The sequence below is a fragment of the Phaethon lepturus genome, unplaced genomic scaffold, assembly GCF_000687285.1.
Source record: "Phaethon lepturus isolate BGI_N335 unplaced genomic scaffold, ASM68728v1 scaffold6481, whole genome shotgun sequence".
Taxonomy (NCBI): Eukaryota; Metazoa; Chordata; class Aves; order Phaethontiformes; family Phaethontidae; genus Phaethon; species Phaethon lepturus.
In genome coordinates, this window is record NW_010516890.1 from 30,043 (window position 1) to 44,435 (window position 14,393).

The window sequence follows — 14,393 nt, forward strand, 5'->3', positions numbered from 1 at the left end:
CATATTTATCTCATTGACAGATTTTTTTTCCCCCCCTATTTGCAAGTAAGATACTGGAGAGTGGAAGGAAGGTCTGGTTGTTGTTATAACAGTCAGCTTTGCAAATTCAGGATAAAGTGGTATGTTTACTGGCATGGACATGTAAACGCTTCAGTAGCCCCAGGTAAAATTTCTAAGTTACATGGTAGCTGAAAAGTATATCCCAGCAAAAAACAATCCTATTATGGCTAGATCTGTAATTGCTCTACAGTTTTCAAAGGAATATAAATACTGTACACATTTTTTTTTTAAATCACATTTGATTTCAGTTTTGCATCAAATTTGGTTTGGGTTTTTTTCATATTTCTTGAAAAATGAAGCCTTGCTTCAGGGGGAGGGAAAAAATCTAATTTCTGACTGAGAAGAGCAGCACATTTAAGATATCACCAAACGGAGACAGGCCATTTTGGGATTAGCTACTTACTTATAAACATATTATAGCATTATAAAATAAATATGCACACTGATGAGTTTTCACTATAGCAGTTTGGTAGATTAGATTGTGCTTAAACTACAGAAATTTTTTGTTTATTTATAGGTTGAAATTACTCCACAACAGTGATTTATACCAATAAGCTACTACCTTAAGGCTGTAAAAAAAATCAGGCATATTGAGAGTTAAGAGATTATGCATGCAAAGATGTTTCAAGACACAGCAATTCCACAGGTATTTTTGAATGATACAACTAAAGCAGTAAAGGCCAGTGGGAGGTAGGGAGTGTAAACGGTTTGTACTGTATGTGTTTTATATTTGCGTATATCTTCATATAATGCTGTTCTTACCTTTATGTGGTGTTCAGGGCAGAACAAATGTGAAATCTTCACCAGCTTCTTTATTCAGCATTAGATACTTCATTAGTTAAAAAAAATTAATCCAATTCGCCTCATCTATTGTTCTTAGAAACTCTAAGTTATTCTCTTTCTTGTATTGTAGTATCTTGCTTAATACTGAAGCTTTTGGCTGCTTGTAGAATCTGCTGATTTAGCATTAAGTGCAGGACAAATTTTACACTTTTTACACATTGACCTGAGAATCTAACTATTTTAAAGTGTTGGAGCTTGATAGATAACACAATTGTCATTTCAGATGTATTTTGTTCATGCACTCAGTATCTGATGAGATGCTACTAAATATACTAAAATTTAATTATTAGAATAGTTTCTCTTGGTAAATAATCATCATCCAGATCATATCTGGATTTCTGTATTAATGAGTTTTTATAGTTATGTAAATATAACAATACACTGTACGTAGCATTTTCAAGTGTTTGAAGTAATTTATTCAGTACTGTACAGAAGTGTAAAACCCTCGTAAAAAGATGATATCATTACATAGATTGCTGCTGGATCCTCACATAAATTTCCACACTGAATAGATTTTCAGACATCTGAGCTTTTGATATTTCCCTTATTGAAGAAACAAAAGCATATGCAGCTGAATTTCTTTGTTCTTTTATAGTTGAGTTCAGCGGGGCCGTATCACAAACATGCTTGGGCTTCTTGTAGTTCACCCGTGTGCTGCTGTTATACTCCCAGTTCCTAGCATGACTCAGCCACGTTGTCACCAAAGCTTAAATAGTGTTTGCACAATCTCACTTCAGCATAATGCGTAATGAACCTCAAATGAATCCTGCTGGCGTGTAGGATAAGGAATTTCCACTTCAAGTTATTGTCTTTGAATAGGGTCATAAAACGTGCCTATATTGTTCATCCAGGAAGTGTAAAGTTGTAAAAAACAAGCTAAACTGCCATATTTTATCTGCTAGTTGCTTCTGCATTTATTGCCTTTATGGACCCAAAGTCCTCCAGGGAGTGTGACAAGTCCTGATTGTATTTTTTACTTACAGCTTTTATTCGTTCACAATGTGGAAGGAAGAAAAACTACTAGTCACTGGGGTTTTGTCTAGCTCTGTGTGTGGCTACTTAAGAACTGGTTCAGCTTTAGTTGCATTTTCATTATTCTGTCTATGTTTGCTCTGATGTCATGTACAACCTACATCTGTAAATCTGCATTTCCTCATCTGCGAAATGTAAATACTTTAGTAACCTTAGAGTAGTTTCATAACTGGTTGGGTAGTTGTGGTACAAACTGAATATGTTTTCTGCTCCATAATTTGTCCATTTCTCCGATTCACCCTCTCTAGCTTTCTTACACTTTTATTTCTATCTTACATTACAGGGTTCTGCTGTTGCAGAAGTTAGGAAGAGTTTTGGCTGTTGAAAGAATTGCTGTTTGCTTCTTCACTGGTACTAGTATAAACAGTCCAGAGAAAGGGGTTCAGGTGTCAGGAGCAATAGATCTACAAAACTTTTAAGGGTCATTCTCTGCCAGGTAAATTTTGTTTTGATACTAATGCTGCAACCTTTGTGAATCTTACTACAGCATGTGCCTAAATAATTAGACTTCCAAATTAGAAAAATACATAGTATGCAGCATCTAGTCATTTTGCAAAGTCTTTTAGATCATGTGAGTTTGAATCATTTCCTTTGAGGCATTCTCTAAATATGCATTCATTAGAGGAAGCTGCATATTTGGAAATTAAAACTAGCCTGATCAAAACCTGCATTTGCAATTTTGTGATGGTCTGGTTGTCAGAAATAACCAACATTGGTAGGAAAAAAATGGATTTCTCTGAACTGTGTTATTGAAAATGCATATGGCATTAACCACAGAATGCTAGGAAATAAGTAACAGTTTGGAAATATGAATAAGAAGCATGAGTTACATGGGGAAAAAAGTCTTTGTCACAATACTTTTCTGGTTTGGAAATTCTGAGTAGCTGCGGTTTTATCTTATTAGGAAACACTATTGTTTTTTAGCTCAGTTCTGCCCTTCATATACACTGTAACAGGAACAATGTATTTTAGCCTTCCCAGCTGTTTTTTCCTGCATGGCTTGTGTCAACAGGATGGATCTTATTCAGAAACTTTATCTTGTATAACTTGTACTTTACTGTTGTGACAAAAACTGGGGAGGGAGGGGAACTGAGTTTATGGGAAAATAAGGCATGTTTCATATCACTCTTTTTTCCAGACAATTAATTTGAATTTCTTTTCAAAAATCTTCCCACCAAGACTAATGGGAGGAATGTTTCCAAAACACTGCCCAGATCAGCTGCTGCCTCACCAAGGCTGGTGTAATGGTTAGGGTTCAAATTCCAGCCCATGCTGTTAGGATAGGATGGTAACTTGACAACCTTCGGTAGTCATACATTGAGGCTTTTTTCTCTGTAAAACATTAGCCCTAGTTCTGCTGGACAGATTGATGTGACAGGAAACCTATCTCATCTACTAAAGTGTCAATTTTCAAAGAAGCCGGTACGCGTGATGCATCCAGCTTCTACTGAATTTCAGTAAGATTTGGGTACTCAGTCCTTGTTAACCTCCTCCGAAAAATTATAGTCCCTATGCCTGACTTCCACATAGAGGCACCACCATTCCAGACTCCTCTCTTCACCCTCTTATTTATCCCTTTTTGGAGTTAAGCACAGGAGAGAAATAAAAGACTGGTGCAGGGAGAAAGATGAGGGGATACAGCAGGCTCTGCAGGCAAAATTAACAGCGCTTAAGCCCAACCTGCAACTCCCAGTCACCACCGGTCTCTAAGTTCCATGTGAAACCTAGTGAATATTATGTCAGTTTGTGGCCTTTGGCAGTTGACATTTACCACACGGGCTGGGGGTAGCAGCAAGGAGGAAGCTGAGCCAGGCCTGGGGCTGCAGCTGGGCCTGGCCACCCCGAGCAGGCTGTGGAGACCAAGCAGAGGAGGGCCTACCACCAGCGCCAGGCACTGCCCTCTCCTCTGGCGTGGGCACTGGGGGAAATGGCTGGGAAGCTACAGGGAGTAAGTGGACGATAAGCTTTATTTTGTAGCTTAGTTTGTCTGCTGCCATCCCTGGTACCTTTCTGTACATAACACAGAGCCTGAAACCACGGCTGTGGGGCAGAGCACTCCGCACAGGTCCTTGGTTGGTGTTTCCTCCCAGCACACTGTCTGGATGAATACTGCAAAGGGTTGCGAGACCGCCTTCTTTTTTCTTTTTGCCTAATAACACATCTGAAATGCCTGGCCTAGTCTCATGGTCAGGTTAATCAGCTGAAAGAATGATTACTGGCTCTGTAGTAAGAGCACTGGAAGGATTTCCTTTTTGAGAACATCCTTCTGAAACCTGGACCTTGCTAATAAGCAGTTGTACATCGCAGGGTGTGTGGAGATGCACTAAAGTGCATCCAACCTCACCGGGTGATGATGGGAAGCCTGAAAGCACGGGGGGTGCTGGGAAAGAGCAATGAGCTGCGAAGAAAGGAGGTGGCAGGGCAGAGCGCTCCAAGGGACCCGGGCACCTCCGGGATACCGGGCTGGGCAGGGGCAGGCTAAGCGGCGCTACCAGCCCAGAAAATGTTGTCTCGTTTAAACGTTTCTGTCTCTTTTCAGCCCAGATTGCGGCGCTACGAGGCTCTCGGCCGCTAGGGGGCAGCATGCATGTTCACGCCTGTTCCCCTCCGACCGTTATTCCCCCACCCGGAGGTTGTTCCCCACCCCCACCCCCGCGGTAGCGCCGATGGCCGCTCTGGAGTCTCTGCTGAAGGGGATGAGCAGGAGCGGTCTGCCTGCGCCTTCCCCTCCCTCCCCGGCCCTCCCCACAGCGGCTCTGTGGCACACCAGTAGTAAGAATATTTGAGTAAACTCAGTCTAATGAGCAGGGCATACTTCCCTTTTCGAGCATTTCTTCTCTCTGCTGCGGGATCTCTTATGTAACTTGACACTGCAGTCTCAAGAGAAGATTTCCCTGTTTTCAGTTGATCCCGTTTCTGTGAGCTAAATAAAATACATGCAATTGGTAGTTTAAGCAGTATTTCAGAATTTGCACTGGGCCAGTAAATATTTACTCCTCTAATCTCTGTTACATAGCCTATAGAAGTTTTTAGTTTTCTGAGAAAGTAATTCTCCTCACATGTGGAAGACATTAAATGATATCTGTTTCTGCTTCTTGTTTTGCATTCTTCCGCCATCATTTATTATTTCAGAAAGTGAATACACATGAATTATATATAAAATATAAAGCTATAGGATTTTCTTTTAATTTCTCTGTAGAGAGTAGAAATAAGGTCATGACTATGTCCTGAGAACATGAGGATTGCCAAAATATACCACAGATACTTTTCAGAGAAAAACAGTACATATCAAGTAACTGTTGAATCATAAAACACTTAAGTTAGTGTAAGCAGATGTTGGTTACAGCTCACATTGATGGGAAGTATATAATCACCACCCCTATAGCCACCCACTGTCCATTTCTGGTTCAAGAACTTCCCCGAAAGCCTGTTTCTAATTTTGTGGAAACCCTTTGAAATTTGGCACAGTTTTCAAAACTATGTAGGAAAAAAAAAAGTCTGCCAGAGGTTTGGCCTCCAACTGTGAAAACAGATACTGCCTTTTCAAACTCCTCTCCTAGATCCACTGACCAACACCCAGAAGAGAGAATTTACATTCTTTTAGAATACGGCAGGAAAATGAAGGTCTGTATACTGCTGAATTTAGCTTTTGGTAACATTTACATCTGTTGTTTTAAACTGTCAGCTATTGCACAAGGCCAGGCTCTGATGTGAAAGTATTTATTTTAAAGAAAAAGGAAAGGGAAGTGTTTTCAAATATACTGCAGGGACATTTTTGCTTGTTCCTTGGACGGATTACAGCAGTTAGAGTTGGAGGATTTAATTGTGTACAAGCCATAGAGGCGTGCTTCAGGCAATATTAGAATGTAATTATTGTTTGTTTCTGTCCTGCAGACCCGGCTAAAAATCATATTTGGCGTGGTTATATGCTTTTTGCTTTCCTTATTACTTATGTGTATTATACTGCTTCCATCAAAAGGTAAGGCATTTGTAATCTAATGTAGTGTAAAACAGAATATCTTTAGCTACTGTGTCTTCTAAAGTTCGTATAAGTTTGTCAAATCATTATTAGGATTGTCCTGTCAGAATTGTTGTGGCTTTATCACTTTACAGAAATGTACTGACAGCTGAAATATCCTGAAGGTATGATCAAAATGCCAGCAGATGCTGAAACAAGGAACGCCTTGAAGTGAAAAGTACCTGAATTAACTTTATTGTGCATGGTATATAATGTTCTTAGACAGGACTGAAAATAATTCTCAGATCTCCTCATATGATGTTATTTTTTGTGTTAGGGGTTAGGAGACTCACAAACTGTTAGTAATTTCCTTTAGCTTGGTGAATGTGTATTTGCTTTTAAATGGTTGTGTAATAATTACAGAAGTTCTCTATCCAGTTACAAGTCAAACATTTTGTTGTAGGTAGGGTATGATGAATTGTTTGTGAACATATTTAAGATTGCATTTGAAAATGAAAGTCACCATTGTATAAAACAGGGATGCATAGTTTGCTCTAGTACTATTATGCCAGGTGTAGGTAAACGAGCACAGTGCGGTCTGCTGAGTCCTCTGGTAAAGTTTAAAGTGAGTGTCGTTTGAAATTTAGAGCCTAAGTGGCACTGACTTGATGGTAATTTTTTTCTATGAGAGGTGTAGTAAGGGCAATATAAGTATTTACATGGCCCTTTCACTATAGCAGATTAATTGAACACTTCTGAAATAATTAAAGTAGTAATAAAAAGCCAATGTTCTAGCAACAGTATCTATTTAAAGGAAATTTTTTTCTGTTATTCTTTGTTCATGTGTTGGCAGGGTGACTGGGATGAAGAAATCAGTTTTGCATTTACAGCTAAATGTTATAAAAACAGCTATCTATCTGCTTAAGTCTTGTGAAAGTTAAGTCCTGTAGTTAATATGCAGGTTTTGTGAAAGGTGAAATCTCTTTCCTACCTGCTCTTTCTGTGGAATATGCTTATCATGGGTTGTTTTGTTGAGAGAGGGGTTGGAGGTTTCTGAAACTTTTAGGATTGATTCTGTTATGCAGCGTGTGAATATGAGGATAGATTATATCAAGGTGGGAGGCAGTGCTGGGAAGAGATCCCACCTCAGAGTGATAGGTTTGACTTTTACTGTCAACGATGAGATGCCAGATTTTTTGGCTATCTTAAGCACGGTCAGATCTGAGCTTTCATTACTAGATAAATGTATGGTATCAAGTCAGACTTACTCATACCAAGTCTGCATGTTAAGTCAGGGCAGAATGTTTTTATGAGATTTAAATAAAAAAGATCAGTGAGGAAACAAAGAGGCTGGGGACCAAGAATCGGTTTGGCAGCCTGAAGAAGTTGCTAAAGATCATGGAAGGTACTGTAGGAGGAATTGAATATATTTTTCCCTCCTTAAGTTATCACATACCAGATCATTGGTCTTAGTCTGAGCTTCTTCAGAACCTGAGCCATTACAAAGAACTCTCCTTTATCGCTATAGTTTCTTTGAATAGTGGCTTGGTAATCAGTAATATCAGACATGACATTTAGCCCCAGCAGGATGATAAAGAATTTATCTTACTTTACAGAATGCTTTTGAAGGAGCATTTTTGACAATGTGGAATACACAATTATGTTGAACACACAGTTGTGTTAAACACATCTGATTATGGCCTCATTCTCAGGTGGAACAGCAGTAAGTGGAGCTGCAGTTACGTTTAAATGCCTAAACTCTTTTGAATTCTTAGTATTCTGCTGATCAGTTGTAAAAGGAAGAATATATAGATTAATCTTGGAGTTACAAATTTTGCAAATCGAAGACAGACAGGAAATAGCTACAGAGATGGAATGTACATTCCACCTTACTACAGCTTAACTGGAAGGATGTGGCAATCTAGAAAGACAATTAATTGCATATGAGAAATATATAGACAAGGACTTATTAAATTTCTGCTTAACGAATCAGCAAAGAGATATGTCATCTGTAATTCTGAAAGAAGAGGAAGAAATATTTAATTCTGGGTTTGTCTGCTAAGTTTCTAGTAATTTCAGGTTCTTCAAACTTCTCAAAATGTGATAACTGGTTTTGGTTTACACATGGAAGAGTCTAAAAATGTGAAAAATTCTCAGAAGTTATACTGGAAAATAATTTTCTGTTTGGAGAGGATAGTAAGAACAAATACTTAGTTGTGGTTATTACACAATTTCTGTGGGTCTGAGAAGAGCAAGGCGGGAACTCTCAAGACACTGAATGACATCTATGCCTAAAAAATTAGTGACGGTTTTTTGACATTTCTTTGAGTTAGGAATGTTCTGTGTGATTTACAGAATCACAGAATCATTAAGGTTGGAAAAGATCATCAAGCCCAACCATTAATCCAACACCACCATGCCCACAAAAGCATGTCCCAAAATGCCACATCTTTTGAACACTTTCAGTGATGGTGACTCCACCACCTCCCTGAGCAGCCTGTTCCAATGTTTGACCGCTCTCTCGATGAAGAGATTTTTCCTATTCTCTAGTCTAAACCTCCCCTGGTGCAACTTGAGGCCGTTTCTTCTTGTTCTATAACTAGTTACTTGGGAGAAGTAACACTTCTCACTACCAGCTCCTTTGAGGTAGGTGTAGAGAGCGATAAGGTCTCCCTTCAGCCTCCTCCAGACTAAACAACCCCAGTTCCCTCAGCCGCTCTTCATAAGACTTGTTCTCCAGATCCCTCATCACCTTTGTTGCTTTTCTCTGGACATGCTCCAGCAATTCAATGTCCTTCTTGTAGTGAGGGGCCCACTTTACCTTACTATGATAACCCAACTATGATAAACCCAATTCTAAACAGTTCAGAAAGGTTGTTTTCACTTGTACACTGGTGTACCTAGTCCTGTTCTTCTGCAGCATAAACGAGAAGGAAAATACCTGTCTGCAGTTGAAAAGCAATAGTGGAACCACAGGCAGAGTTACAATTAACTGAATGTATTGCTTAGGCTCCAAATTAATCTTTTCTTATGCTATTTTGAATGAATATCCAAATCCTGCCTGTCAATGTTTCTGTTCCCACTATACACTTGACCTAGGCCTGAGACCAAGACCTTAGTTCTCTGATGTTGCAGATTAGATCAGGAAGTGGTGAGCAGCCAGTTTCTTAGGAACTGGTGGTGTTCTTTGCTACACCCCAGCCAAATCCATTTTCTGATTCAATAAATGCCTCCCTGGGTTCAGATGCAAAGTCAAACAGGGTGGCTTCCATCATTGTGGAGTGGAAGAAAAATACTTCCAGTCAGGAATTCAGTTGCTGGCACTGAATTCAGCTAGAGATGGTTCTGTTAGTTGCTGCTTTCTAATTGAAATGGTGCCTGGATATTTCACTTAAAACAGAAATAAAGAGAAATTCTCATCTTCTTGGCCATCTATCAAAATTAGCAAGTGACAATTAGAGGTTATTAACCCTCAGCTGTTGCTGAAGTTTCTTGTAGTCGAAAATCAGTAGGTTACTGTGACAGTGTGCTTCCACCAAAATCTGGTGGTTCAGTCTTAGCCACGAGTTCAGGCTCAGATCTAAGTAATAGTCTAAACCTAGCTACAGTGATCTGTACGCTGGTGGAAGAGAGCTATCACAAGCTTATTAGAACAGAGTAATAAAAAACAATATTAAGATGGGTTAGACTAATTCATACCTCTTCTGTTTGGTACTTTAGTAAGCATAAAAATTAGTAGGAATTCATACTGAAATCTTTCTAGGTAAGTTTTCAAAAACTGATATGCTCAATTAGTTTATACTCCCTTAATGGTGTTCAGTCTGCTATACTCATGCACCTGTGGTCTTTGACCACCTAGGACTGAGGGGTTGTGTAGGCCTTTTCTTTCTAACTCTGACTCTTTTGTAGCTTAAATCTTAAATCAACATTAGGTGGCTTACCCAAAACAGGCTCTATTAATTTTCTGTGCTTATTCACATGCTGGTGGCGGAATAAATACTCCAGTTTAGGACTAATTCAAAGGGGTTATTGCAGCAATCTTACCTCTCCAAGTCTATGCTTAGAAATAATGTATGATAGCTATGATCTAAGATAAATTTCTATAGTAGCTTTTTTTTATAAATATATTTTCTGAAAACTTAATTTTCAATAACTGAAAGGGATTATATTATTCTTTCTCAGGGTATAGTTAGAGAGAAGCTTTTTCCTTTCCTGGACCCTTATGCAGTAGAGATGTTAGTCAGTAGTAAACTAAACCATTCTCATTTTAGCATGCCTTAGCTTTCTACACACAGTTTCTGTTCCAACCTGTAGTAAGAGCTGGATCATACTGAGGAACAGGACTTGTTCAGACTTCATCTTTTATTCTCACTCCAAAGGGTGTTTCTGAAGTAACCTTCACAGAGAAAACAGTGGCACACCTCACAAAAAATAACTGAATGTAATGCAGGTATGGAAAAGCAGATTCAGCTGATGTGGAGCTGAGTGTGACCAGAAGTTCTGGAGCAGGATCAGGAGTGTTGGAATTGATTTCTGATGCTGAACTGGGCTGTGGTTTCCTCAGGTGGAAGGCTATCTTCCCGTGCATATTGAAGGAGCTTGTGCTTTAGCTATTCAGCATCAGCCACAAAGATGAGAATGGACACTCTAGTCCAGAAGCAGAATGTAATACCTCTGCAAGCTGGCTGTCCCAAGATGCAAACTAGTTTTCTTTTGGCTAATCTTCTATTTGCTGTGTAGCAGTGGGTGCCAGATAAAATACATATAAAAATGCATATATATTAAATACATATAAAATACATATATGTAGCTACAGATATAAAAATAACAAATACAGAAACCAGAATATTTTCTGATTATTATGTACACTTGGTTTAATTTGGCAGGAGTAGACACAATTTATATGGATGCACATTAGACCATGTTGTGGAATAAGCCAGCAGGGCTATGAAATCTAAAGCAAGGGTTGTGTTTGTCTACCCACATCCAATCTTTGAAAGGGAATAATCCTCATAATTCAAACAGAATTTCACAGTGATGGATTGGTGTGCATAAAGTTAATCTGAGTTTAATATAACTGAAAGTTCTGCTTTCTGTGTTTTATTAAGCTCTGTCACAACAATGAACTGAACAGTAAAGGAGAAGGTATCAGCATAAAGCCAGTGACAGTAGATGCTTACAGGCTTTTATTACCACAATTATACATGTATGTCGAATACAGTCAAATGCATGAGTGAGTAATTATGATCATGGAATATATAAAGCAAGTTACACTGTGAAGGAAAATAACCAATTCAGTGCACAAATACAGAACTGTACCCCGTAAATGAATGCAACTGCACCACAAAGGATTAAAACTGAGGCAGTGGGGTGGTGAAGGGAAAAGAGCAAAGCTGAAATTTGGTAAGCTTTAATTTCTGTAGTTGGCTCTCCTATTTTCTTCCTTTTTGTCCCTAGGCATCTTTTTTCATCTTTGTTGTTTCATAGAGAAATGAAGCACAATGACAGAACTTACCAAGCCTACCAACAGCTATCCAAATCAATGTCCTTATAGTACTGCACACATGTATTTTTTATGTTAAGATCGGTTCTGTGAGCAGAGATTTCAAATACTATTATTGAACCAGTCTTTAGTTACAGAAGAAAGAATCAGCACAATTATAGGAAACAATTAAAGATGCTGCTTTTAATTAAAGCATTTAAATATATTTTCTGTTGCCTAGAAACAAGCATTCAAAATTACAAGTAATCAAGTAAGAAATAGTTGTGTTCAGAATTTTTGCAGTCCACTGGTAGAAATTCAGATAGCAGTGGGCACATTTTGAAAATCATTAGCAGTCATAATAGATTATCACAGAATATTAAGCATGTAAGGGTGAGATTTTGGGGTTCACTTTAACAGAGTAAAGGTTTAAATTGGAGCTGTGAAAATTAGACCAGAGATGAGACATTTGTGATATTGCTTGTCTTTTTAGTAAAAAATCCTTTTAAGCTGAGAGAAGGATCCAGGAAATTTTACGAGATTATGGTATCAAACAGGACTGCTAATTTAAGCCTCCTATACACACAACCATGGAAATAGAACTTAACAGTGGATTTCTTTTGCTAATAGGCATACTCACTTAGATAATTTAAACTGAAAGCTAGTGATAAGTAATCATCACTCAATATAAATAGAAGTTAATTCTTCTTTGGAATTATTTTCTATGCATTTTTTTAAGAGTTTGCCATATTCTGTGCTTGTCGTTAATGTATCAAGAATCTCTAATATACAGTCATGATATTAGCAAGAGGAATTAACTTCTTATTGAACTTCTTGGGATATTTTCTGGACATATTGCTAGCTCAGAGTTTATACTGATAGGGTTTTGCCTATGGATTGGCATTCAGTTTTATTTCTCATGACAGCTTTCTTCTGCATTAGTGCAGACAAGGCTAGTGCCAACAGTCAACCTGACATGTGTATTCTACAGTAAGTAATAGTCACTTAGCAGAAGAAAACATGTATTATCATTATAAGCTACCATAGAAGAGAATATGAAGAAACATTTCCCAGGAAGTCAGTGTGATCTTTACAGAGGGGGCAGCTGTAATGAGGAAGTGGTGGAGCATGATATGAATCCTGAGGGCAACGAGTCATCTTGATTATCTGACTGTCATCTGAGAACTCTGAAGGAACAAACAGAGGAAGTGGCAGAGCTCTACTAGGCTGCAGAGTGACATCCCCACTAACTCTGAAGACCATGGCAAAATCTCCTTGATTTAAATAAGAAAAGCACAGAATGCAGAATGCCTAGACTTAAAAGCTGCTGTTATTATGGTACTGAACTTTAAAAATTGGCCTTTATCAGAAATGTTCCTGTGTCTTTTGAGGATTAAATATTTTGTGTACTCTTTCTCTTGTGAACTGCATTGTTGGGGTTTTTTGCTTTTTATTACATTTTTATAATGGAATTTTTCATTTCCATGAACTTGGCAAGCCATCATTTTCAGCATTATCCTCTTCTCATCCAGTTGATTATCCTTAAATTTTGTTTTTAAAATCCGCCCTAGCGTTAAGGTCTTTAGCTTTTGGAAGAAACACAGTCAGACAAGAGCCAAAAAAACAGCCACAATTTTGCGCATTATTTTTATGCGACTACCTGATCTGCTAAGAAATCAAATACCAGAATACCTGTCTTCTCTCCAGAATCATTGCCAATTTTCTTTTGCTGCATTAAATAATAAGTTGAAGTTTGGGTTCACTTATTCATTACTTTTCAGCATTATTTTTATGTGCATACCTTCATCTGATTCTTTCATGTGGCTACTGAGAAATATATGTAGATGGTGATTATTTTGCAAGCCTTATATCAATCTTCTAACACTGGTTGATGAGGCATTAATGAAATTTGGCAGTAGGGGTTTGTATGCACATCCTGTTGTTTGACTCCCTGCTGAAGATGTGCAGACCCCTATTAAAATAGTTATCTTTATGTACCACACAAGTTCATGAAACCTATGCTTTAAAAAAAAGGTTGGTCTTTTGTGTGGAAGATGCTTTTCTTGGACTCACAGGTTCTACAAGTATGTATGTCTGCATGAATAAATGACTGGGTGAAATAAATTAGTTTGTCTAGTTTCTAATTTTGTATTCCCAAAGGTGAGTCCTTCAGAGGCTGAAGGACCTTATCAGAACAGTAAGTTCTGCTGTGCCTACTCTCTGCATACCTCCAGGATTATACTATCCTCACTGTTCCCTGATACTAAATATGGAAAAAGGGAAATACCGGCCTAGTAATTCCTTCTTTTTTTTTTTCTTTTTTTCTTTTTTTCTTTTTTCTTTTTTTCTTTTTTTCTTTTTTTCCACTTCACAGCATTGCGTTAACAGAAACTTTCTGTCTTATTCTTAGTTGTCAACACAGATGATGGTCCCAGAGCTCTTACATTGGAGGATTATTTGAATGGAAACTTCCAATATAAAACATTTTTTCCATATTGGGTGTCAGGTAAGTAAAACCTTTTCTCAAACCTACATAAGCCTTTCTAATATGTGTCTCCAGACTGGTTACACAGACTCAAAAATGTATTTTTCTTCCAGCTTTACTGTGAATGAATGCTAACTATGAAATTAAACAATCTGCTAGTCAAAACGTATGGTTGAAATTTGCTCTTCTGTCAGTCATTCTAGAAATTCCAGGTATCTGATGTTTCAACAGACATGCTTGAGTCAAGTATAAATTATAATTTTACAGGGGCCTTCAGTGTTTTATTTCTTTTACTGTCACGTTCACTGCAGCAAGTTAAAGAAATATGTCGATGTGTCAGTCATTTCTTAAGCAAACACCTTTTTTGTGTTTGTCACAGAACTTTTTCACCTACCATTTGTAATAATTGCGGTAGCCTGGCTTACAGGCCTAGTTCATTGGTTTTAGTAGTACCTAGCTCTGCAATGAGCCCAACTGTTCTTATCTCATTTAAGGAAATGCTGACACTGCTGAAATTCCTGAGTTCCAATGCA

At 38.1% G+C, this 14,393-nt stretch overlaps 1 protein-coding gene across 1 annotated transcript in view; it reads left to right on the plus strand.

Annotated features, from left to right (window-relative positions):
- The first annotated feature begins 5,331 nt into the window (after positions 1-5,331).
- The window catches only part of FAP (fibroblast activation protein, alpha), a 41,535-nt gene continuing 32,473 nt past the window's right edge, over positions 5,332-14,393 (plus strand). Inside the window, exons 1-3 of the mRNA XM_010296205.1 lie at positions 5,332-5,559; positions 5,830-5,914; positions 13,786-13,881. Of these exons, the coding sequence (XP_010294507.1) occupies positions 5,554-5,559; positions 5,830-5,914; positions 13,786-13,881 (187 nt within the window). The 5' untranslated portion in view covers positions 5,332-5,553. The remainder of the gene's footprint in view (positions 5,560-5,829; positions 5,915-13,785; positions 13,882-14,393) is intronic.